The sequence below is a fragment of the Heterocephalus glaber genome, unplaced genomic scaffold (assembly GCF_053883595.1).
Source record: "Heterocephalus glaber isolate CG9 unplaced genomic scaffold, H.glaber_assembly_v1.0 deba00000122, whole genome shotgun sequence".
Classification (NCBI taxonomy): Eukaryota; Metazoa; Chordata; class Mammalia; order Rodentia; family Bathyergidae; genus Heterocephalus; species Heterocephalus glaber.
The window spans coordinates 72,822,519-72,849,927 of NW_028258138.1; the positions used below are offsets into that span (position 1 = coordinate 72,822,519).

Sequence of the window (27,409 nt, forward strand, 5' to 3'; positions counted from 1 at the left end):
TGTCTTTTACAGTTTTTGTATTTCTGTGGTATCAGTCATATTTTCATTTATGAATTTATTTATTTCAATCTTTTCTTGGTTAATCTACCATGTTTCCTTGAAAATAAGACCTACTTCGAAAATAATCAGCCACAATCACCTTGCCTTACCTGTGATTACAGGTTAGCCAGAGCAAAGAGAACAATGAGATATAATTTTCCGCATGACACCGAAATCATTATGATAATGACCAGCATTTATTTCCCACTTCCTACTTAGGTCTTACTTTCAGGGCAACACAGTAGCTAACCATTTGTCATTTTAATCTCTTCACAACCCAACTCAGTTTTGTTGATCTTTTATGTTGTTTTTCTGGTCTCTACTGCATGTATTTCTGCTCTTTTCTTTCCTGCTAACATTGAGCTTACTGTGTTCATCTTGAGTCATAACACTGTATACTTGTCATCTTTTTCTGATATGGGGGTATAATTATACACTTTAAGAAACACTCTTGCTGTATCCCACAAATTTTTGGTAGTTTTTCCATTTCTGTGTATTTCAAGATATGCTCTAATTTCCCTTTTAACATCTCCATTGATTGGTTGTTCAAGAGCATATGGCATGGTTGCTATGTACAGTTACCTTGGTTCACAAACTTAATTCTTTCCATGATTCTGGTTGCAAAACAAATTGTACAAGAACTGAATCAAAACCAAACTGTTATGAAAACCAAATCAAATTCAATGGTTAGGCTCAATGCTGACCTTATAGGGAAATTTGATTTGGTTCTGTCCAATTTGGTTTGCAACCAGAATTGTGGATTTATGTTCATGAACCAAGTTATCACTTATTTAATTTAATTTAATTTATTTTTGGTATCAGGGATCGAACTCAGGACCTTGCGCTTGCAAGGCAGGTGGTGGAACCACTGAGCTAAATTCCCGACCCAAGATATCACTTATTGATTCCTCTTCTCATACTGTTGATTTAAAAAAATACTTGATATATCACTCTTCTTAAATTTTCTAAGAATCCACTCTTATCAAGTCTGTACAATTCTCACCTGCAGAACTATGAGATAACAAACAGCAAAGCCTGTGGTAATTTGTTAAACAGCAATAAAAAATATAATCATTCCATAACAGAAAGCTATTTTCTTCAAAGACCAAATTCTGCAGTTACAGCAGGATTTTTTACTAACTCACTTACTTATGCAAGCCCTCCATGGCATCTTCCTTTCCTGATTCTGTTCTACTGCATTCCTTTTCAGTGTTCATAGGAAAACTGTCCAGGAAAAAATTTCCACCCAAAATTAATTTTTACATTTGAAAATAAGACAAATTAAGGCCCTAAGCCTTGTAATACTGCCTTTTCATAATAACCCACAATTATAAATAGGAAAAACTCATCTGTGACCAAAAAGGTCGATATCCACACCAGTAAATTCATAAAAATCAAGAAAGTATAATACAAAATACAATCAGATATTAAAATTATGTGCAAACTCTTATTTGAAGTTATGATCTCAATTTGGATAACCATCAAATAAAAATGTATGCTGAGTCAGAAAATTATTTTAATAGTTATAAAATGTTTTTTACAGAATCAGTATAAAATAGCAGTTTGATTATTTCATAATTATCAGAATTACTTAGACATGAGGTCCTGGCTAAGTGGGGCTGAAATCAACAAAAGGTCTTGGACTGTTGGCTCAGATATCATCCTTGGGAAGCCCAGCCTGTTGATGTCTGTCATGCTTAGCTCTGATGAGATGACCCGGTCCTTTAATACAGTATCTCTCTTTATTCATTCTTTGGAGGCTTGAAGTGAATTCGGCAGCGTTCATTAAACACCTAAGATGTTTAAATAGAAACAAAACTCATTGAGTCATCATAAATAGATGAGGCCTGACTCTAAACTCACTTTGTCATATTAGGAGGGTATTATCATTTTTGTTCTGGGTCAACAGATTTAGGAAACAGTTGTTTCTTCACCAGGTCAAATTGACTTACTAGGTGCTAACTGTATAAAAGGTCTTAATCCCCATTCACAAGACAATTTTAATGTTTTTATAAGATTTAAATTATGCAAAGAAAAATCATAAAGAGCCAGTAATTCAGAAATTAACAAATATTTCGGTTTCATATTCTGGACATATTTTGAACTTAAGTTTTAAGATAAGGCTTTTCTCTTTTCTTAAAAATAGATTTTGCTAAGATATTTTATTTTTCTAAACGTGTGCCACATCCTTCTCATAAGTACTTGCTGACTGAGCCAGTCTTTTGCTAAATTGTATGATTTTATATATTTTTTGTTCTGTTTACCTTGCTTCCTAAAAGTCAGAACAAATACCATATCATAAGTGGTAAAAGCATGTTCTATGACTAAATATTTGTCAATATAGGTCTATATTAAGTAAAAACTGTGGTACAGACAGGTGCACTGGTTCACATCTATAATCCTAGTTACTTGGGAGGCTGAGCCAGGAGGATCACAAGTTCAAGTTTCTGCACAACTTAGTTAGATCTTGTCTTATAAAAGCAGGGATATAGCTCTATAGTAGAGTACCCCTGGACTCCATCCCCAGAATTGCAAATACATACAGTACATACATACTACATATATACACATTTTGGTACAGTTATTCAATGAAATAAAATGCTTTAAAAAAGTTATATTCTGATTGGAAAGGATTTCCAAGCCACATTAAGGGCAAAAAACAAAGTGCTGACACTTCTGTTTGTATAGCAAGGTGGGGTGTGGGGGGGATATATACATATATAACATTATAAAAGGTGCAAATATATGAAAGAATATATTATACTTGCAGAGGGAAGGAGGTGGTTAAAGGAGAGGGGTGAGAGGCAGAAATTTTACTGTGTATCTTTTAATATTTAAAAACCTTTTAAGAAAAAAATTTGAACCATGTGTCTAAAAATTTTGTGTCCAATTTTTTTAAAAATCTAAAAGAATTTGCAAGAACTTATCACACACATCACTAATGCTAAGAAAAATCATTTTTAAGATTCAAAAAATTTCTCATGTTGGGGGTTGCTGAGTGTCACATTAGAAAAATCTACACAAAGGAGCTTCTAAGCACTAACTGGTATTATTCAAGTTCTTAAGTAGATACATAAATGCATCTTTTATTAATATTCTTTAAACTCTACATTATACCCTTTTTGGCATGTGTCTCATAGTTAAAAGAAAACATGTAAAAATTATGTAATGCTTTCTGGCTGTTTCATTTTATAACTGTTATCTCACATTTTCCTTTTTTTTTTTTTGCACCAGGGATCGAACTCGGGACCTTGCACTTGCAAGGCAGGTGCTGGAACCACTGAGCTAAATCCCCGGGCCACATTTTCCTCTTTTTAAAACAAGACTTCACTTCCTGTGTAGGGGACCGAACCTACCCTCTTTAAAATTACAAAGGGTCCCTTGACTTACAATGGTTTGACCTAGGATTTTTCAACTTTGTGATGGTATGAAAGCAATATTCATTTAGAAAAAGCCATACTTAATATTTTGATCTTTTCCTGGGCTAGCAATATGCAGTGACCAACCATAGTCTAATGTAAGTTTTCTGAGAACATTTAAGGTAGGTAGGCTTAGGCTAAGATACGTTGTCTGGTAGGTCAGTTATATTAAATGCACTTTCAACTAAGGATATTTTCAATGTACCATAGGTTTCATTGGGATGTAAATCCATTTTAAACTGAAGAACAACTGAGGTGTCAAATCCAAACATGCTTCACTCTTCCAACTACATTTTACACGTATCACTATCCTCTGTGCTAGGCTCTACAAACCAAATGTTCACTGTGCCCTTTTGCCGATCCCATTCCAAGACTAAGTATTACTCTTCCAGAGAACAGAAATGGACAAATGTCAAAAATCTTTCAAGCAGACACACCTTACCATGTTGGTAGAAAGGCCAGGTATAGGAAATTTTAGAAGAGGATAAGGAAATCTGATAAAGCAAATTGGATTTGACACAATTTATTCATGGCTCAGCACACTGTTCTCTTCTAGCGTTTTGGTTTTTGTTTTTCATGACTGATGTAATTATTTAATGACACAGGAAATAAGCTGGCAACAAGTAGTAGAGGATAACTTCCTTTCTGATTAAAAAAATTTAAAAATAGGGGCCAGGTATTTAGCTCAGTGGTGCCGCCGCCTGCCTCACAAGCACAAGGTCCCAAGTTTGATCCTAGGTACCAAAAAAAAAATTAAAAATATGAGCATGCATACAAAAAACGAGATTATATACCAAAATTTCAACAGTATTACCTCTGGTTAGTGATTAGATATTTCCTCCTTTGCTTTTGTGTGTGTGTAAAATATGATTATTTCTGCAATAAACAAAAGGCACTGAAGAGAAAAAGAGTTACGGAATGCCAGAGTTAGAAATATAAGAAGTCAACCCTGATGCCCAACAGTCAGATTCTGAAACCCAAGAGACACAGCAGGGAGACAGAAGTCAGGTCAAGCACATGTTCCTTTATTTTCTTACTGGAACACTACTTACCCAGCATTTCCCCTACATTTGATGTTCTCTGAGTAATTCCATTTAATGGGACTGTAGGAATATGAACTGGCACAACAGCAAAACAATGCTAGCAATTTCAGTTCTTTTTTTTTTTTGGTACCGGGGATTGAACTCGGGTCCTTGTGCTTGCGCAGCAGGCGGCAAAACCACTGAGCTAAATCCCCAGTCCTGCAATTTTAGTTCTGAAACTTTAGTTCTGAATTCTAGTTTTGGGTTGCTGACTTCTGGAGTTTAATACAATTCCATGAGTTAATTTCAAAGAAAAAAACACAATTTTAACTCTTCAGATTTGACAGATTTTGCCTTTCAGGAATCTTTTATATTTGAAGATTTTAAGAAGTTCTGGAGGGAAAAAATGAATATACCTTTTGAGAAAACCAAAGTAAATTAAAGTGAAAATGCTGTCATTTTTGCCTGTATGTAAAGTCCTGGGATCTGGTTCTCCAAGCTGGTTCCTAGTCAGAGCCACTCAGGTGGTAATAAGTGCATAGGAATCTCTGCGCAGCTCTATTACTAGATGCAAGCAAAGCTACATAAAGTTTCATGATCAGATATGTTAGAGGAAACTAACAGCATAGTTAGTGATACAAAAACTATGGGAAGTTAACTATGCATGAAAGGTTAATTTTATTTTATTTTATTTTTTTGATACCAAGGATTGACCTTGGGACCTTGCGCTTGCAAGGCAGGCAGCGACACCACTGAGCTAAATCCCTGGCCCCCACAAAAGGCTAATTTTAACAAAAAATCTCTTTGAAGGTTCTCAGCTAACTAGAGATAAAACTCCAGTACTACAAACAATGTACCAATAAAAGTAAAACATTTTTACATGTGAATTGTCTTCAATTCTATTACCATGGCAGGTCACAGAATTCTACTGTATATCTGTAAAGCTAACTTTGATACAATGGGTCTAGGTTGGGTGAAGAGCACTCTACTACCACCACCCAAACACGTGGAAGCCCTCAGCTGCTTGTCAGCAATGATCTCTGTCGTCCTCAGAGCCTCCCTGTACTCTTTCTGCCCTTCCCTTAGTGGCCCTGTGCTGGTTCAGTTGACCTCCTACTTCTCTCCAAGAACAGTATTATTTTATACCTTCCAGCTCCTGTCATTTACCACTTCTTCAACATTCAGTTCTGACTGCATCCATTTCAACTGCAAGAAAAGGAAAAAAAAAATCAAAGTTATGAAATGTAAAGAGCTAAAACAAAACTCTGCTATATCTTCCCAGCAAAACCAGCTGCAGCTCTTGTATCTTAGACTGTTAACACCGGATAGATCTCTCTAGATCTAATCAAATGTTAAATCTTATACTATAGTGGTTCTCAAACTTTCTTGATCATAACTACCTTGAGAGCTCTTTTTAAAAAAAAAAAAATCTCACTATCCAAAGCAGTTCAGAGAAGATATATAAATGGCCAATAAATACTTATTTTATGGTGCTTGGGATGCAACCCAGGTACTTTCACATACTGGCCACTAAGCAAAATCTCTAGGCCTAAACATGTGTGTGCATGTGTGTGTGTGCGTCTGTGTGTGCATGTGCATGTGCAGTGGTACTGAAAATTGAACCTAGGGCTTTTACACTGAGCTACAGTCCCAATCCTTTTTAATTTTTGAGACAGGGTTTTGCTCAATTGCCCCAGACTAGGCTCCAACCTGAACTTTGTGATCCTCCTGCCTCACCTTCCTGGAGTGCTGGGATAATAGGTTTATGCCATCCCACCTGGCTTTTTTTTTTTTTTTTAATCCAATCTTATTCAAGTATAAAGAAATACAAATTGGGTGTGGTGACACAGCACGCCTATAATCCTTGCATTCTGGGAGGCTGAGGCAGAAGGATCATAAGCTCGAGCCTAGCCTGGACAACTTAGGGAGTTCCTGTCAGAAAGAAAGAGGTGAAGAAGAAGGGAGGTAGAGAGAAAGAGAGGGAAATTAAGTCATAAAATGATGAAATGGGGAAAAACGCATAAAAAATTCTAATAAAACCTAGTAACAGCAAGTATGTGGGAAAAGATAAACTCATATGGTTGTTTGATTAACTGATTGAATGAATGATTGATTGTGGTACTGGGGATTGAACCCAGGGTCTTCACACCGCACTCTCAGTCCTTTTTAAATTTTGAGTCATTTGACCTGGCTATTCCTCTGCTGGGTATCTTCCCAAAAGAATTAAAAGAATCATATCACAGCGATATATGTGTACCCCTGTTTCTAGCAGCACAGTTTGTAATAACTAAAGCTTGGAAACAGCCCAAGTGCCCATCAACTGGAGACTGGATAAAGAAGATGTGGGGTTTTTTTTATAAAATGGAGTAGTACTCAGCCATAAAGAATGAGAAATTAGAGACATTTATAGCTAAATGAATGCACATTGAGGACATACTCTTAAGTGCAATAAATACGACACACGTGTAAATACTTTCCGTTTCTCTGGTATGAGAAATTGAAAGTGTAAATAAGGATTAAAATGAATAATTGATAATGTGAAACAGGAAGAAAAGGTCCAAAGGGGTAGGGGAAGTGGGAGGGGTAGGGGAAAGGAAAAAACATGAGATAAGAAATAAATGGAAAAAAAGCCTTTGCAAACAGGGAAGGGTGGAGGGGTTGAAGGGAAGGCAGGGAAATGAGAAAAAATAAGAACCACCAAGATACATCATGTAAAGGTACAAGTTCCCAATGATGAATGTAAATGTACTGTATATCTAAAATGTACCAAAAAAAGAATTTAAGAGAAAGAATAAATAAATGAATGAGTGAATGAATTAATTAATTAATTGTGAGACAGGGTCATGCTCGGTTGCCCAGGGTGGGCTTGAACTTTTGATTCTCCTGCCTCAGCCTCCCATGATGCTGGAATTATAGGCATGTGCCACCATGCCCGGCTTCACATTTCTAGCAGGAATATGAACTGTTGCAATTTCTGTGGAGGATCACTTAGACTTATCAAGAATGTACATCCACATGTCCCTGAACCCAACAATTTTAGCGCTATAAATTAATTACATAACTACAGATTTGCAAAGATGGCAAAGAGGCTGACTTGGATAGAGAATTTTTTAAAAAAAGAATCTGAAAGGAAAATAAAGAAGGATGAAAAGGGATGCCTAATTAATCTAGAAAGGTATGATTTCCCACACTGACCACACAGCCAGAGGTCTGAGACTAAAATGGTAAATCTAACTTTCCTAACTGCCACGCTAGAAAAGCTGCCAATAAATTGCAGGCCTAGACAGCAGGATCCACAATATTCCTACTCACATCTGATGAGAGGGACTTGAAAAGAAAGAAGCTAGTTAGTTCTAGGAAGAGGTTATGAAAATATTCAGGAAAATTAGGAAGAAAAAAGAATGAACTACAGGTTGAGACTGCCAAGAGTCTAAAACCAGGATGATTTCCCCAGACCAAAATCAAGAACCCAGGCCAGATTCAGGAAGATAATGCCAAAGCTAGACAAGACCTGGCAACCACGAGTCTGATACACAGGCCAGAGATACAGTCCAATTAGGAATATAGCTTGGGCATAAGGTTTGGGAAATCTGCATGCAACAGTAACAAGAAGATAAACTGGGCTCCTGTAAACCTCCTAGACTCTGAACTACCATCAAAACACGGGCAGTACATATAAAGGGAAGGGCTGTTTTTCTGACAGCAAGTCCTGTGCTGTGTCATAGTATCAAGGCTGAAGAAGCCGCTTAACAACCTGTTTCAGATATTAAAAAACCATACAGACAGAATCGTTAAAGCTTCTGTTTGACTACTCTATCAAAGCCTGAATTGACTTCCAAAGAAATAATTTCAAAAAAGGGAAAGAAAAGAACAACTTCAGTGGAAGTACACACTGTGATAAAATGCCACTAAGACAGTCTTCATAACTGCTCTTAACTATTTAAAGGGATTTTGTGTAGAAAAGGGCTTATATAGTAAAACTCCAGGGGGCTTAGACTGTAAAATCCTAAAGGGCTTGCTTAGACTGCATAACTCCAGAGGAAAGATTAAGAAGTAGCATTTACATATTACAGGGAAACAAGTTTTTGCAATTTATAAGAATGTCTTTGAATCAGTAGAACTGTCCAAAAAGAAAGCACTGACACAGAAGAGAATGAGTCTTCTGCCTTCCTGCCCCTTAGGTAGTAACTAAAGAAAAGACAGAAACCACTGACTGGTGGTATGGGTTGTATTTAGATGTCCCCTCAAAGCCTTATAAAGTGTGATACTACATAAGGTGGGGCTTTTCAGAGGTGGCTGGGATCCAGGGTATGTGATGCTGGGATTAAGGGTGTGTGGTTACTAAATTAGTCCACTGGTTGGTTTGGGATAGTTCTGGGTGTGGATAATGGGAAGACCTGGGTCTGGGAAGTACCACCCAAAGGATGGGTAGCCTGGAAGGGATAAAAGGGAGAGGCAGATTGCTGATGCTGTTTCTTTGCTACTTCGATAGTTTGCTGCCTTCTGCCCACCATGGACTGTTTCTCCTCTGTAATGCCCATCTGCCATGCCACCCTGCCTTGGAGCCAGCTGACTGTGGACTGAAACCTCTATGAACTGAGAGTCAAAAAACCCCTTCCTCCTTTAACTTTGGATGTTGGGTATTTTATCTCAATAACAAGAAAAGTAACTAAGACAGTTGGTGATCTGATAAAGAGAATTAATGCAACAAACACAGAGTCCCTTAGACTCAAAAAGGAAAGAAAAGAAACTGCTTTGTGCCAGCTAATATGCTATTCTTATATATACAATTTAATCTTCACCAAAATGAAAACTAAGAAGTTATATCTACCCCATTTTATAGACTGGAACCTAAAGTTTCAAACAATTAATTTACCAGGTTGCAAAGCCACCAAGGTAGATGGGATTTATTTCCTCTGAGCTTTACAATCCATTTTTCTATTTAGAACACTGCAAATATTGTAGCCAATGTATAATAAAATTGAATTAGCGCCACCAACAAACTGTCACCTCTGAGATGGTTGTTTTTGAGGCTCCAGGTATTAAACAGGTAACCTCCCCCTGAAAGGCCTGTAACAGGTGACAGGAGTTAAGAGCTCCAGCAAAAGGGCCAGAGATTTTAGCGCAGTGGTACCATGCCTGACTCGCAATTCCAAGGTCCTTAGTTCAATCTCCAGTACAAAAAAAAAAAAGTTCCAGGGAGGAAGGTGCTTTTTCCATACTATGAATTCAGGTAGAGAATGGAAGCTTTTAGGCTGGCATCTCTGTGTAAAAATAAAACAGATTGACTAAAGTTTTCAGAGTTTGACCATTAGCTACAATTTCATGTAAAGTAATTGACTGAATTCAGTGTTGGAAGAGATGGATTAAAGTCTCAGCTCTACCAGTTAAGAGTTTGTGACTCTGGGATGCCAGTTCGTGTCTCTGAGTCTGTTTCTTCGGGGAGAAAATGAAGATACAGAGATGGAACATCTCTAAGATCTTTCTTTCTAATTCTATTATCTTCATAGCAAACTTGGAAAAAAAAATGTTTCCTTATTTACTTATGTACCACTTGTGGTTGTCCTCTAGTCCTATGCATTACCAAGCTAGAAAGCAAACCTCACAATGACTCACTGCATGCTTTCCAAACCCCTCCGTGTAGGTGTCATCCTGTTGATTCTTTCCCAGCCCTAAAGGCAAAGAGGCAGATCCAAGGGCTGACCAAACTGTGGGACACAATCACTCCCAAACATTCACTGGTTGAGATTTTGAACTTTGCTCTCCACTAACAAAATCATGCTACTCTGACTTAATTTGCAAATAGTGGTTTTTCAGTTTCTGATTTAACAGCCTAGTCCTGCAGTTTCCTTCATCAACACCTTCAAGAAATACAAAACTCAAAGTTGTCTAGACTTTGACAAGTTTTACATGAATAATATATAGGCCTTCAAGCACACTGTAAGGCAAGATGAAAATGACAGTTTAAGTTCACCATCTGAGGAACCTTCCACCGTTTGATGAATAAGCAAGTATGGAATACAGACCTGAAGCAACAGTCATGAACAAAGAGAGCAACACATACATTAGCTGAAGCCTGTGTCTAGGGAGACACACTGAACTGGTGGATGACTGAGAAGGAACAGGAGCCTGGCCTACCTATCTGTAGGCAGACACAGGAACAGGGCTTCTCTAAGCAAAGGGCAAATTTCACAATTGCTCAGTATGAAAAGTGTGCTTCCATTCCACACTGGATGCTGTCACTTGACACATAAAAATCCTTAAGTCACCCATTGCTGTGCCATCCTCAAATACAGACAAGATTTTTCATAACTGAACACTGGCCGTGTAAGAAAAAGTCCCTGTTCTTAGGAAATAACAAGTGTATTTAAGGGTAAAGGAGTACAATATGTTCAGTATGCTTTCAAAATTGTTCAGGAAAAGAATACGTTTATGTGTGTAGAGAGAGGGGAAGACAGAAAGCAGGGGAAGGTGAGGTGGAGGGAAGTAGGGAAGGTGAAGTGAATGAACTGTAAACCAGGTGAGACAAAATGTAAGCAAAAAGGGAATACAGGAAAAGGGTACATGGGAGTTCCTTACACTGTTCTTGCAAATTTTCTGCAAGTTTGAAATTACACAAAAGTTGTATCTAAGAGTCCTCTCTCTCTCTCTCTCTCTCTCTCTCACACACACACACACACACACAAAATATAGCAGTGCTTTTCACACAGTAAAATACAGTTGGCCTGTGTGTCTACAGGTTCCACATGCATGGACTCAAAACAACTGGAGATCAAAAACATTTTGGGAGAAAAAACTACTGCAAGGATATAGACTTTTTCTTATTATTTCCTCAACAATACAGTATAATAATGACTTAAATGGCATTTATACTGTATTAGGTATTATAAGTAATGTATAGGTGATTTAAGGTATAAGGGAGGACATGCAAAGCTATGCCATGTTATATAAAGAACTTGAATATCTGTGGGTTTTGATATCCCTGGTGGCTGGTGGGTGGGTTCCTGGTGACTGCTATGTATCACAACTCTTTTATTGACATGTCACACACAAAAGGCTATAGAGAAACAGTTCTCCTAGATTGACTGTACTCTGAGGTCCACATCATATCTACATTTATGGGTAATGAGAAAATAAGCCTTCATCTTACATATCTCTAGGTAAGTACATGCTATTTTCTTAAAAGTGAAAACACTGCAGGGAGGTTGAATAAAGTAGAAAAAAGATAGTTTAAAAAAAGAGTCCAAGATCTATAACTGCCTCTATACACAAGGGATATAAATTGTATATAATAAGGTACTAATATATCTAACTACATTTAAATACTGTATTTTTATGGCTGAAGAGGGGAATATCCTGAAGTTAAATAATCTGTATTATATTTCAACAGATTTCTATAGGATGACATCAGAAATAACTATTTTCAATATATAACCACATTCAGAAATATTTCAGCAGGGCAGAGCAGCACATGCCTATAATCCCAGTTACTTCCCAGGAGGCAGAAGTAGAAGGATTCTAAGTTCTAGGCCAGCGTGAGCAATTTAGCAAGAGTGTGTCTCAATATAAATTGTAGTTTTTTGAGAAATCTTTACACTGATTTCTATAGTGGTTATACTAGTTTACATTCCCATCAACAATGCAGAAAGGTTTCTTTTCCCTCACATCCTTGCCAGCATTTGTTGTGTGTGTGTGTGTTCTTGATAATACCCATTCTGACCAGGGTAAGATAGAATCTTAAGAGTTTCTGATTTGTATTTCCCTAATGGCTAAAGATGATGAACATTTTTTCATGTACTTACACGATCAAAATATGCTCTATCTGCTCAGTGTGACAGTGTACACCTCTAATCCCAGCATTCACAAGGCTGAGGCAGGAGAACTGCTGTGAGTTTGAGGCTAGCCTGAACTACATAGTGAGGTCTGGTCTCAAAAAAGCAAAGGTCCTGGGTTCAATCCCAGCACTCAGGGGGAAAATGCTATCTCCATGTAACAGTCCTTAACTATCATAATACATTGGAAATGTACATTAATTTTTTTTTTCAAAGGTCTGGAGGGGCTGGGAATTTAGTTCAGTGGTTTGGCCACCTGCCTCGAAAGTGCAAGGTCCTGAGTTCAATCCCCAGTACCAATAAATAAATAAATAAATAAATAAAAGGTCTGGAGGTGGAGCTCAGTGGTACAGCATTTATATAGCATATATAAGACCCTAGGTTCAAACCCCAGTAAGAAGAAGGGGAGGGAGAGAGGGAAAAGATTCTTCTCAAGTTAAGTCCCAAAAAATAGATACACATGTGATTTCTTCAGAGTTTCTGATGTGGTGGTTGTTTGTACTGATCCTTTTATCTTTAACAGTGAGGAAAAAATAAATGAATGGAAATAAAATATGAACACATGCCTATTTTGCTTAAAGCTGCTATAATGTATATGTTCACAAAATGCCATCAACTTACCAACTAATATCTAAATGTAATAAAAAAAAAAGCTCACTAAAACTGAAGCACTAATCTCCTGGTCATTGTTTTTTTAAGTAATAACATATCTTACTCTAAATCACACATATTAAAACTACCTTTGGTGGGCCAGGGATTTAGCTCAGTGGTTCTGCTGCTTGCCTGGCAAGCGCAAGGTCCCGAGTTCAATCCCTGGTACAAAATAAATTAAATAAATAATTAATTAATAATTAATAAATAGAAATAATAATAATAAATAAATAAATAAAATATAAAACTACCTTTCGGGCCAGGGATGTAACTCAGTGATGCTGGGCCTGCCTGGCAAGCACAAGGTCCTAAGTTCGACATCTAGTACCAAAAAAAAAAAGAGTTTATAAAAATACCTTTATTTATTTTTGTACTTATTTTTGCAGTACTGGGGTCAAAACCCAGGACCTCACACATGCTAGGCAAGTGCTCTGCCACTGAGCTACATTCCTAGGCCTTTATTAAAATTCTGAGATGGGGGCTTGGTAAATTACCCAGGCTGGCCTTGTGATTATCCTGTGATTATCCTGCCTCAGCCTCCTGAGTAGCTGGGATTACAGGCATGCACCACCATGCTGGGCTAAAAAAAAAACTATTTTGAAGGCTAAATTTGAAAAACCTTTGCCTGAGAAATGTAAATTGTTTGACTTACCTTTGTCTGCTCTTTTCTAAGTTGCTTTAATAACGTTAAATCATCCAAATTCTTTTCTCTCTCTTCTCGTAGGTTTTTTACTACTGCTGAGGTCTGGGCTATACAATTTTTTATGACTCTGTCTCTACTAGCATGAGCTGCCGTCAACTGAAAGAACAAAGGAATGAAAGGAGGGGGAAATCAAATCAATTTATCACATTTCATTGTTAAAAAATCCTTATTTTAAGACTTCCGAAATTTAATACTTCTAAACAATTTTTAAAAACTGAATTCATGGAAGACTGTGTTGAATCAGAAAAATTTCCTTGAAACAAGATGGAAAGGAGCACCATGGAGGGTGGAGGTAGGAGGCCTGAGCTGTCTGTTCCTCATTATGTCCCCAGTACTTCCTGCTCCTCTCCTGCAGTGTCTTGCTGGGCTTTTCATTTCAGTCTCCTCCTGTGTTTGTCACTCCCTACTACTCCATCAATTTGTCCACCCTACGTAGATCCACCCTCTGGGCCACTGTTATTTTTCTTTTTTTTTTTTTTTGGTCTCATGTTGTCAAAAAGGGGAAGATAGTATAAACTAAGTGATGTAGAGAAGGTCTTAGCTAGAATAAATGAAGAATGGTACATCTGCCTACCTAAGATGGGAGCCCTTTTCAGGACTGTAACATGTAGCGGTTGATACCAGCAACTTATATACAAAGGACAGATTAGCGGTGGCATCAGTCATGCATTGGCTAAAAGTATGGAAGAGCTCTGTAATAAGCTCCCTCTCAGTGTAATAAACAGTCCTCATTTATTTTCTGTACAGCTTGATTAGCAAGGTACAATGGTCATGTTTTGGGGGCGTTTTCTTGGTACCGGGGATCGAACCTGGGACCTTGTGAGACAGGTGGCAGAACCACAGAGCTAAATTCCCGGCCCTCAGTGGTCATGTTGTAAGCACATTCCTACAAGCATAGCCAAATTTTGATGACACTCTAAGCATTTGCATTTGTAAAGAACTCTTTCAAATTCATAGACTTTTTATGGTCAGTAATTATTTTTGTTTATCTTTGGAATAAAGAATGTAATGCTAAGGTTGAAGGGTGTGTGCTTAATAAAGGGGACCTCATTGAAACTATTTTGTCGGGAGCAATGCTACATAATTTTAGGGAAAAATCATTTGGTTAGCCTAGTTCTCCCGCCTACAACCCAGCTATGGAATTCCGAGACATAATTGTATTTTGGCCTCCAGTCACAACTGAGACCTCAATGATCTGGTGATGCTCTCTGTGATTCTCCAGGACAAGAAACATACTGGGAGCTGAAAACATCCTGGGAGGAACAAACATCTACTCAGTTTCTCCTTGTTCTTGGATTGTTACATCTTATTTAAGCAGGATATACTGAACTCTCTGCAAGTCATTTGTTACATTTGTTTCTCCCGATGTACTGAGTACTGAATAAAAGGTGCGATAAGTTGGGCGCTTTTGTCTTTGCCTCCCAGAGCAGTACTGACCACACCCAAAACTGGTCAGCTTCTTCTCAGTCTCACTTTTCTACCTTTCCTGTAATTCGCCGTGTGCTGCCGTGGCTTGCAGGAGACTAGGACTTACTGCAGAGGTTCTAGTAACGTCCCCTTTCCTTGTTCCTACACTATTTTACTTTTACTATGAGTATTCTTTTGAGATTTGAAACTTCTAAAACTCATGGTTCAGAATAACTTTACATCTCTCTGAAGAAAAGTTATCATTAGGGAATGGAAATATCTTCATTAGCTACAGAAGGAGGTTGGTTCAGGAACTAAAGTAACTCAGGTGGACTATTAAACAACTTGAACACTTCACAGACTTCTCAACGGAGACTATGTAAGAATATATAGCACTTTATGCATATTAGTTAGCTTAATTCACTAATAACCCTATGAACTAGGTACTATATTTCACAGTAAGGAAACTGAGGCAAAGAGAGGTTATATAACATATTCAAAGTTACCCAGCTAGGAAATAGCAGAGGTGAGATCTACTGTAGATCTGAATCCATGTTGTTAATCATGATACTATACATGTAGGTTAATAGAAACATTGTAAATTAAACAACTGAAAAGTATAGATTACATAGGTAGTGTGGTAAGAGAGGGTATTACAATGTGACCATAAATTTCTAGTTCTTTAATCAGAGATACCCAAAGAAACTAAACTATCAAACACCTTCATAGTGCATTAGGACTAGGACCTCTCCTCCTGATTACTGCATTCTACTCAGGAAGGTCCACACCTTGCCATGATCTAAAACCACAAGACTTATACGATCACTCAAGAAAATGACATATTTTAATACAAGAGGAAAACAAAACTACAGCAGTTAATGCTCTAATTTGATATAAAATAATCTTGTCCAAAACTATTTTTTTCACATTTGAGAAACGCATTTTAGATTTTATACATATTTTCGATAATATGATTATGAATCCAAATAGTAATCTTGTGGTGGTACAGCTCAAAATATCAAGTGTCATTTGAACTTTAGCTTTCAACTCACTGAAAGGGTATAAGTAAGCAAGCGATGAAAAATACAGGAATAATTATTTCCTTCTGCTTTTGGACATTAAAAAAAGAAATAAAGGAGGCAACAAAAGATATGTATTTGAGAAACCAAAGCCTCAGGAAATGACAAGTTTTCTGTGGTTTTCCTTCTCTCCCATTTGCCATACACTTCTATTCCCCTTCCTGATGAGAGAAGGAAAAAAAGAAGAGATAATAGGTATGAAGGGCTTTAACTATTCCTTATATCAGCTGTCTGGCTTCTTACGACTGATTCATTCAACATCCTTGCTCTTGGTACTGTTTACTGTTTTGCTCTCTCCCTCATTTCTCTTAAGTTAAAGGCTGCAAATGAAGAGACCAAAAAAATGACTGCTCCATTCTTTAGAACCATTTCTTCACAGATTTGGGCATAAGATCATACATCAATTTAGTTTGTAAAAACTAGATCAAAATTTTTTATATAGTCTCAGGTGTGGGCAAGAAAACATGAAAATGGCATTCATTCTTCACAGTGTAGACACATGTGAATGGATCTGTTTTGCCTGCAAAGAAAGGTACAAAGAGGCCGGGGATTTAGCTTAGCGGTTTCACCGCCTGCTGCGCAAGCGCAAGGACCCAAGTTCAATCCCCAGTACCAAAAAAAAAAAGAAAGGCACAAAGAAGCACAAAAGAGAGACTGAAAAGATACACTTACAGACTCATAAAGTTGTTTACAGGTTTGGCTGGCATCAATTTTCCCTGCAAAGGAAGCTGTTGGAACCGTAGTGTTTAATTCATGGACTATTCTGTCATCAATTGTCCTCATCACCTTGAGTAATTCCTATATTTAAAATAAAAGAATATAACCTGAATGGAAAGTTAAGTGATAGAAATTTATTATGTAAGCAAAAAATAAACATTTGGATATTTTACAATTCTTTAATACAGGAGTGGGGAAAATGAAGGTAAATATAGTGTAATCATAAGAAAATATCTATTACAGGGATGAAGGGCAGGTTATGTAATTCTAATAGTGGACACTGAGTCTGTCTCCTTGGCTCAACTCTGGTCATCTCAGGGGCTAAGACTATTTTACTCATATTTAAGTTCCATTTGTTAGCATGGTGCTTAGCAAACAGCATATGTCTCTCCAACTCAGTACATAGCCAGAAAAGGGTTCTCCTGAACTCAAGCACCGTGCATTCTCCAAAACAACCAGAATAACTGCTTGCTCTATTCCCTCTATACCTCTCATTGTAAATCATAGTACTACAGAGAATATTTCTGGAAAAATATACAAGAAATCATCAGTAGTAAACTCACTGAAATTAAACTACACTTTAGGCTTTTTACTATGTACATTATGTTATACAAATAAGTAATACGAAACATGCTGTTAGAGAAAAAATAAGATTGTCTTATTAATAGAACTAGGAATTAGTTTTACCTTTTCTTAAGTAACCCCAGCTCACATTTCCCAAGCTCCCCCTACCCCCAGGTTTTCAATTTCTCCTAGCCTGGCTCAATGGCTCAAACCTGTAATCCCAGCTACTCAGGAGGCTGAGGCAGTAAGATCACAAATTAGAGGTCAGCCTGGGTAATTTAGCAAAGTCCTATCTCAAAACTAAAATTTTTTTTAAAAAGGGTTGGGAATGTAGCTCATTGTGAAGACCCTGGATTCAATCCCCAATACCAATAACATCAAAAAAAAAAAAAAGCCTCCAATCTCAAATAAACAACCAAAAGGAAAATAGTACCAAAAGAGCAGGGAACTTCAAGATTGCTGTGTATTACCTGCACAGCATAGTCTCTTCTCCCATCATTTCTGTGACAAGGGCACTTCTTTACACTTGGCACCAGACAAAGGCTGGGCCTCAGCTACATTCTGTCTGCAGTTTACATAAATTCTTGAATAAGTTTCTAACAGTATACCCTTCTCTTTTTATTGTTTAAGCTTATAATAAAAAAGAAATAAAACAAAATCTCCAAAACTATGACCACTGCAAACTCACCAAGAAAACAGAATTATATAATATTAGGAATATAATTATTGTTGAAAACATCCAGCTTAACATTCAATATTAATATGTATTAAAACTTTGCTTGGGGCCAGGGATTTAGCTCAGTGTTGCCACCACCTGCCTCGCAAGCTAAAGGTCCCAAGTTAGATTCCTGGTACCAAAACCAAAAACACTTTGTCTAACTCCAACATGCCATCCTATTTCTTTCCTTTGTCCAATTTAAATCCATGACTGAAACCAACTTTCTTTCCTCATCCATTTGTTAAAACTTGTGATTAAAGGATTACTTTCATTTAGAAAATTAAAGAAATTTTAAAATAAAAAATCACCTTGAGACAGTAATGTTAAGTGAAATAAATGAGACACACAAACTTAAATATTGCATGGTTTCGCTTATATGAGAAATCCAAAGTACAAATAATTTAAAGAACAAAATAAAAGATAAATAGTAGGAAACAGAGATAGATCTTTTGTAAATGGAAAGGGGACTAAGACATAGAGGGGAAAGGTTAAGTAAAAAGAATTAAGACATGTTATATGTACCAACTCACAACAAATGTAATCATTATATACTGTAAAATGTACTAAATTTTTAAATTAAAAATTAAAATTAAAAATTTTTTAAATCACCCAAAGTTAACTATTATCAATATTTTAACAGTTCTATTTAGTCTTTTTGCTACACATATCTATGAATATTTTTATAAAATTGAGGTATTGTGTAACATTTTAAAGGTTTACTTTATGACATTACACCATGGATATTTTGTCTCATTATTAAAAATACCTTGAAATATCCGGGCTTGATAGCTCACATCTGTAATCCCAGCACTCAGTTGTCTGAGGCTGGAAAATCACCGAAAATTCAAGGCCAGCCTCAACTATACAGTGAGCCCCTGTCTCAAAAACATTTTTTTAAAATGCCTTGAAAACTCTGTTTTGCAGAGCTGGGAATCAAACCAAGAGATTCACAAATGCTAGGAAAGTGCTGTACTATTGAATTCAGCCCCCTTACATACATTTTATTTTTCGGTACCGGGGATCGAACTCAGGACCTTGTGCAAGCAAGGCAGGCATGGCGCCACTGAGCTAAATCCCTGGCCATACATTTTTAATAGTTACATAAATATTCTATCCTGTCTGAAGGTACCATAGTGTTTCCAATTAAAATAACCAGTTACTGAATTTAATCTAACTTCTATTCCTATCATTCTATTAATCTTTAGTTAAATTTAATAGCTTTTCTGAGATCTCAATTCCAGAAACAAAACAGCTGGTAGAAGGCCCATAATTGAGGCTAATAAAACACAGCAAATGAAAGGTCTAACACCATGTTCATTATCTTCTTTCTTCTTCCTGTATCTTTCTGTCAATAGCACAGTATTCCCTATATTCTTAGGGGATAATCTCAATATATTCACTGAGCTACCATCATTTCAAATAGTACTAAGTTTTATACAGTAGAGGATATATAATGTCCAGTAAGTGATAAATTCCAAACAAATGACAGCAGTGCTTACACAGTAAAAAGAAAAATAAAGTTGGGTGTGGCAACATGTGTCTGTAATCCCAGCTACTTAGGAAGCTGAGATAGAAGAATAAAGTTCGAGGACATTGTGGGCAACTTTAATGAGACCCTGGCAATAAAAAAATTAAAAGCCCTGGGGACATAGTTCAGCGCTAGGCCCCAGGTTCAATTTCCAGTAGCATACCCTAAATTTTAAAAAATGACAGTTTGGGACCACCTTGCCAACTTTATCTCCTACAACTTGCCCACTAAAAAACAAAACAAAAACAAACCTCTTTTAAAAATTTATTTGGGGGCTGGGGATTTACTCAGTGGCACTGCACCTGTCTGGCAAGCGCAAGGTCCTGAGTTTGATTCCTGGTACAAAAAAAATTTATTTTAAAACCTTTTCCTCTATATACATTGAACAGGTCTTCTGAGGCTAAGGTTTCATTGTACCTTCTGAATAAACTTTTCCTTGGGCTGGGGATGATGGCACATGACTTGTAATGCCAGGACTCTGGGAGGCTAAGGTGAGAGGATTGTGAATTCAAACCCAGCCCAGGCAATTTAGTGACTTAGCAAGACCCTGTCTCAAAATAAAAAAGGCTTGTGCATGTAGCTTATTAGGAAGGCCCTGGGTTCAGTCGCTAGTAACACACATACTACATGAAAACAAAACATTTTCCTTGGCTGTGAAAGTCCTCAGCAATCTTCTGGGGTTTTTAATTATTATTCAATAAGTTTACTGATACATTTTAGGTATACAATATGATGACAATCATCATTGGGATCCTGTACCTTTACATGATGTATCTTGGTTCTTATTTTTTTCCCCATTCCCCTGCCTTCCCTTCAACCCCTCCACTCTTCCCTATTTACAAAGGCTTTGTTTCCATTTATTCCTTTCCCTTCTTTCCTTTCCCCTACTCCTCACCTGTCCCCTTCCCCTTTGGACCTTTTCTTCCTATTTCAACTTATCTATTATACTTTTTTATCCTTATTTACACTTTCAGTTTCTCACACCAGAGAAATTATTCAGTATTTACACAAGTGTCCTATTTATTTCACTTAAGAGGATGGCCTCAATATGCATCCATTTAGCTATAAATGTCTCTAGTCTCTCATTCTTTACAACTGAGTATTACTCCATTTTATTAAAAAACCACATATTCTTTATTCAGTCTCCAGTTGATGGGTAATTGGGCTGTTTCCAAGTTTTAGCTATTACAGACTGTTGCTGCCATAAACACGGGTACACATACATCACTGTGGTATGATTCTTTTAATTCTTTGGGGAAGGTCCCCAGCAGGGGAATAGCTGGGTCAAATGGGACCTCTAGTCCTAGTTCTCCAAGGTATCTCCATACTGATTTTCAGTGTTTGCACCAGTCTACACTCCCAGCAACAGTGGAGAAGGGTTCCTTTTTCCTCACAATCCCGCCAGAATTTGTTATTGGTTGATTTCTTGATAGCAGCCATTCTTTCTAGGATGAGGTGGAATCTCAGTGTTGTTTTCATTTGCCTCTCTCAAATGACCAGTGATGTTGAACATTTTTTCACGTTTATTTGCTGTTTCAATTTTTTTGTCTGAGAAATTTCTGTTCATTTCAGATGACCATTTTTGGATTGGGTCTTTAAATTTGGGAGGTCTGATCCTTTTAAATTCTTTATATATTCTAGATAGTAGACCTCTGTCTGAGGAACAGGTTGTAAAAATTTTTTCCCACATTGTGGGTTGTCTCCTCACTCTGTTGGTGGTTTCTCTTGCAGTGCAAAAGCTTTTTAATGATGAGATCCCAGTTGTTGATTTTTTTGTGCTAGTTCACGTGCAACTGAGGTTTTGTTTATGAAATCTTTTCCTACGCCAGTGTCTTCAAGAGTTCTACCTAACCTCTCTTCCAGCTAGTTTCGTGTTTCTATTTTAATGTTTAGATCTTTGATCCATTTCAATTTTAGTTTAGTGCATGGTGAAAGATAGGGGTCTAGTTTTAATGTTAGGCAAGTTGAAACCCAATTTTTCCAGCACTATTTATTAAAGAGGCTATCTTTCCTCCAGTGAGGTTATTCGGCTCCTTTGTCAAAGATGAGGGGGCTGAGTATGTCTGGAGTTGTTTCTGCATCTTCTAATCTGTTCCACTGCTCCTAGGGTCTGTTTATTTGCCAGTATCATGATGTTTTTATCACTGTAGCTTTGTAGTATAGTTTCAAGTTGGGGATTATGATACTCCCTACCTTGTCTCTCTCTCTCTCTCCTTTTTTCTTTTTTTGCATTCAAAAACTATTTACTAATATCTAGTATGTATCAGGTACCGTTATAAACACTGTGGCTACAATAGTAAATAAAACACAAAAAGTACTTGCTCTTATAAAACAAAATACCTAAAGGGGGAGAGACAATAAATACCCTCATCAACAAGATAACTTCAGAAACTGAGAAGTACTGTGAGAAAGAACACAAACCAAGGTTACAGGATGAAGAGTGACCAAGGGGATATTATAATAACATCTGTGAGACTAAGCCACAAATTATAAAATAAAGATAAACTCTGGAATTAACTTGAAGAATTAAAAGAAGGCAAGTGGACTAAGAGCAAGTAAGGGAGAAAGTGGTGTGAAGTGAGGTCAAGGTAGGCCAAAACATAGAAGGACAAAACAGACTGTGGGAATGAATAAAGGGAAAAAGGAATTAGATAAGGGAATGATAAAACATTAATTTTTTTAAAAGATTAACTCTGGCTGCTATGTGGAGAATAACATAGAACGGAAACAGGGTGACCATTTATTTAAAGAGTAGGAAAAATTTATTGAGAGAAAGAAAGCTTCTGCCTAAGAGAGACAGAAGGGGGACCAGAAAGTGGGTTGACCGCCCACCCCAGTCTACAAAGATGTTTTATACAGCAAAGCCATGTGGTAAGGCAGGTACACAGTGCGACAAAACTATAAGACCCAATGGAAATTTACAAGGTGGACATGAGGTGGGACAAAACCATGACCAACCAATAAGATTACAAATACAGTCACAGGGTGACCATTTAGAGGATATGTACTATGGCCATCTAATCAAGAGATAAAGATGGTTTGATCAAGTGTTATCTGTAGAATTAAGGAGAAACAGAGTCTGGATATATTCTGAAATAGAACTGAAGTCTTGCTATATAGGAATTGGTGGTAGGAGGTGAGAAAAGAAAACAATGATTTCAGGTTTGAGGCTAAAGCAACTCAATATATGGTAGTGCCATTAATTTACTTGGGTGGAGTGAGACTGGGGAAGGAAAAGATTTGAATGTAGTGGGAAGATGAAGAGTTCTATGCTGACTCAGGATATTTGACAATTTTTTTTTGGAACCGGGGATTGAACCTGGGTCCTTGCGTTTGCGAGGCAGGTGGTGGAACCACTGAGCTAAATACCCGGCCCCCTAACAATATTAAAGATTGTTAATCGCTTGACACTAGTGTTATAGTAAAAAAAACTGTAATCTGAGACTAAAATATTTACAGAAAAAAATATATGTCTGGAATGTCCCTCAAAATAATCTGGCTAGACAAGTGGTTGAAGTACATTGCATAGATAAAATAAGAGTGGACATGAATTGATTGTTGTCGCTAGAGGCTGGTTACGGGGTGGGGGGGCGGGGGGGGTTCATGGTATTATCTCTTACAGCACAGTTGAAATTTTGTCAAAAACATATATATACACACATATATATTTAAAAGTTCTGTTTTGGACTTAAGTTTGAGTTGCATATTTAGATAGCTGAGTAGAAAGTTAAACATACCAGTCTGACACAGATCAGGCTAGAATCACATGAATGAATTAATGCTATCTATAGCACTGAGACTAGAAGAGATCATTGAGTAAAACTGTAGGGAACAAAGGGGTCCAAAATCAAGAAGGAACTCTGCACCTAAAAGCAGGGGAAAAGTCTGACATGACAGAAGTCAGAAGAAAGGTTCAAAGGAGGGAATAATTACATTGAATGCTTTTAAGAAGTCAAGAATTACATGGACTGACCTTGGTAGGAGCCATTTAACTAAAATGTTCAATGGACTGAAAAGTTAATGTAACATAGGTAAAAAGTAAGAGGAAACATGATGCAAGATCAGGTCCACTATCATAGGTTGTATTACAGAATTTTAGTATTTCCAGAGAGCCATGGAGAATCAATGAAATGCTCTAAGTACAAGGGGTAACGTGATCTGTTCTGTGTCTTTAAATGACTGCTTAGGTTAAAGTGAGTGTGGAAGATGATTAGAGAAGAAAATGACCACATGTGAAAACAACAGCCAAAAGACTGACAGTAATTGAGGTAAAAGAGCACGGAGCTTAACATTTCCTAGAGTTTCTATCAACTCTGAACTTTGACCAGTTTGGAGTTTGAACATGGCTATACTGTAATCACTTTAGCCAAATTTCTCTCCAATAAAACAATTTGGATCTACTACTAAGGCCTTTCCAGCAATGGGAATTTTCTGCATTAACTATGTAATGAATCATTTCTTCAGTTTTACTAATGGAAGCTACATGCTGGGCATGGTGGCACACACCTGTAATCGCAGCACTCAGGAGGCTGAGGCAAAAGGATGGCCACAAGTTTGAGGGTAATCTGGCCAGCCTGAACTACATGCATAGTGAGACCCTGTCTAAAAACAAACAAAAACAACTACAACAAAACCAACGGAAGCTACAAATGTGGATTATCAATCATAATCAATTTTTGTATATATACTAGTAAATCATCAACACATGATCTAAAGGTGAGGTTTCAAATGGCAGATACTAATCCTGTGAGGTTAAATTAAAACTCAACACAATTAAAAACTTAATTCTTCAGTTGTGTTAAAGCTAAAGTGCTAGAGCCAGACTGGTGGTACACTCATTTAATTCTAGCACTCGGAAGCCTGAGGGAAGAGGACCACGGCAAGCTGGAGGCCAGCTAAGGCTAATTATAGGTTCAAGGTCAGCCTTTGAGACCCTGTCTCAAAAGCAAATAATAAAGTGCTAAAGGGCCACATGTTACTAGTGGCTACCAATGTACAGGTGGCAAAAATGCTGAATAATCCCATCATCATAGAAAGGGGGACAGTGCTATATGGTGGAAAATATAATGACAATCTCTAACCCAGTAACAGACTTGTTCAGGGACTGCTGAGAATTATGAGGTATTCTTAAATTTCACAGAAAGATACAATAAAGGCTGAAGAGAAAGAAAAATGTAGGAAGTGAGATGCAAGAAGGGATTTCTTTCAAAACTGGAAAGGGAAAAGGAAAAGAACTATACCCTGCCTCACCAGACTCAAGACTTCTTACAATGGAAAATGTGCCACATCTCTTAAAGCAACTCCAAGAGGGGCCAGGCAAAAGGCTGGACAGCCCTCACAGACTAAGAGCAGATGAAGGTGGGTTCAGGCACAAGAGTACTGCAGTTCAATCATGTGCATCACTCATAAAGAATTACTACCTATCTGATGCTTCGCCCTGAGATAGCATTCTTTCTCTCTTTCTCACGAACTCACCAAGAAAATATACAGAAGACAATCCTGAATAGATGTAAATGCAACACATGTCCATAGAGGTATGGTAATATAGAAATATACTCAGATCAGCGGTTCTCTGAAGGTTACTGTGGTTCAGGGTAGGACCTGCAACCCTAATAAGCTTCTAAATGTCAAACCATAGTAAAGCTAACCCTTCAGATTTTGTAATACCCTCTTTCATCCTTCTCTAAACATGAAGAAATTTGCTATGTTATGAATCTCCAATTTTAGGCTGACCCTTTAAAATACTGTTAATTCAGACAGTTCTCTTGGAATTGCATTTGGAATTGCATTTTATCTCTAATTTTGGGATGAAAATCTCATGTTATTGGAAGGCAATTTATGTATTGAAGGAGTACCCAGTATTCCTGGGGGGGGTGTCTAAATGTCCTATTGCCCCTACAATTATGTAATAGTCTATTCTTGGGATTAATTCTCAGATAAATTCCTTTTATTACTTGGGGCCATACAAAGAATGATCTGGAATTCCCTTAACATTCCTTTCTTTCCCCTCTGCCCTTTGAAGGCACCCTGAAGTAGATCTCATTTGCAGTATCTTCTTTTCTGAAAGACCTGGCTCCTCAAACCATATTTTTATAGCAATGTTCATAGCATGCTTCTCCCCAGTCAGAAATCCACACTTGTTTGCAATTGCCAGAGTCTTCTGACAGCCAGCACTTGCAGAAGCAGCAAATCATGGCTCGGTATGTTATAAAAGGAACCATTGTGGACGCTAGAAAATAATCTATTTAGTTTACATTTAATTGTCATATGACCCCCAAATCAATTATCCATAAATGAGTAAATATTCCTAATAGAAATAAAAGACACAAACATTCTGGGAAAGAATACTTAGTTGATTCTGTCCAGATAATAAATGAACTAGGTGGCAGATAGGGTCAGGAGGAAGGAATTTCAGAGTATTAGCAAGTAAAAAGCACAGAAATGAATATGATGTATTCAGGAAAAAGCAAGTAGACCCACGTGGTTGGACAGAAGGGTTCAAATGTATGTCAGATGTGGAGGGGGCGTGTGGAGAAACATGTAAGAATAAGGGCAGTAGTAAGAAATATGTCTAGGAAGAGGCACTTTGGGGTTGGATTTTAGAAGATTTTATATGTTCTGTTTAGTACTCTGGACCTAGTTATCTGAATCTAAAAATCAGAACATGGTTTAGATTCTAAAGTTCTGAAGCTAATAGTATGAGGCAACCATATTATGGAGACTAGGTTGAAGGGAAGATAAATTAGACAAAGAAGTAACTGAAGATAGAGAGACATGTTCCAAAGCTAGTTGCAAAAATGACAAGTCCTCAATAAAGTCAGTGGCAATTAACAATGAATCTTCCTAAAGTGCCTCTTTGATCATCTTAACCCTTTGCTCAAAAATGACTCCTTGGGTGGGCATGGTGGCGCACATCTATAATCCCAGCACACAGGGGGCTGAAACAGGACTGCTGAGAGTCCTAGGCCAGTGTGGGCCACATAGTGAGTTCAAAGCCTGAACTGCATAGTGAGACTCTCTTATGCTTTGTGTTTAGATGCCCCCCCCCAAACCCTCAAGTGGACTGAGGTGGGACTTTCTTTTTCACAGGCAGTTGAATCTGAAATGTGTGATGCTGGGGTTAAGGGTTTATGATTATTAAACCAATACACGTGATTAGTTTGGCACTGCCCTAATCCTGGTAGTCTGAATAATATAAAAGGGGCAGACAGATGCTCTTAAACTAACTCCTTCTTACTACCTTGGCTGCCTTGTGTGCACCATGTTGTTTCTCCTCTGCAATGACTGTTTGCCATCCCTGCCTTGGAGCCAGCGGTTATGGACTGAAACCTCTACGAACTGTAAGTCTAATAAAACCCTTCCTCTCCAACTTTGGGTGTCAGGTATTTTGTCTCAGCAACGAGAGAAAAGTAACTAACACAGACCCTGTATCAAAACAAAACAAAACAAAACAAAAACAACTCCCTGATCTCACACTCCAAAGCCTTCCACAATCTGATTTTATTCTCTCTGTAACCCCAAATGTGCCCTGTGCAAATCCAATATTCCAGCAGTATTTTTCTTTTTGGTACCAGAGACTGAACTCAGGACCTTGCGTTTGGGAGACAGGCGTGGTGCCACTGAGCTAAATCCCTGGCCCTCCAGCAATATTGATTTGCTATTTCCCTTCAATACAGTCATATATCACGTAACATTCTGGTCAAAAATGGATCACAAAGCCAGGTGTGATG

At 37.5% G+C, this 27,409-nt stretch overlaps 1 protein-coding gene across 3 annotated transcripts in view; it reads right to left on the reverse strand.

Annotated features, from left to right (window-relative positions):
- Positions 1–1,538: 1,538 nt before the first annotated feature.
- The window catches only part of Mix23 (mitochondrial matrix import factor 23), a 30,397-nt gene continuing 4,526 nt past the window's right edge, over positions 1,539–27,409 (reverse strand). Inside the window, exons 2-7 of one of the 3 annotated variants that reach the window (XR_015450584.1) lie at positions 16,825–16,950; positions 13,616–13,762; positions 13,215–13,284; positions 13,053–13,125; positions 5,627–5,686; positions 1,539–1,832 (exon numbers count right to left, since the gene is read on the reverse strand). Coding sequence is in view for 2 of the 3 variants with exons in the window: in XM_004873597.3 (XP_004873654.2) it covers positions 1,782–1,832; positions 5,627–5,686; positions 13,616–13,762; positions 16,825–16,950 (384 nt within the window). In the remaining variant the exon portion in view is untranslated. The remainder of the gene's footprint in view (positions 1,833–5,626; positions 5,687–13,052; positions 13,126–13,214; positions 13,285–13,615; positions 13,763–16,824; positions 16,951–27,409) is intronic. The other 2 variants (XM_087209431.1, XM_004873597.3) reach the window with 2 other exon arrangements.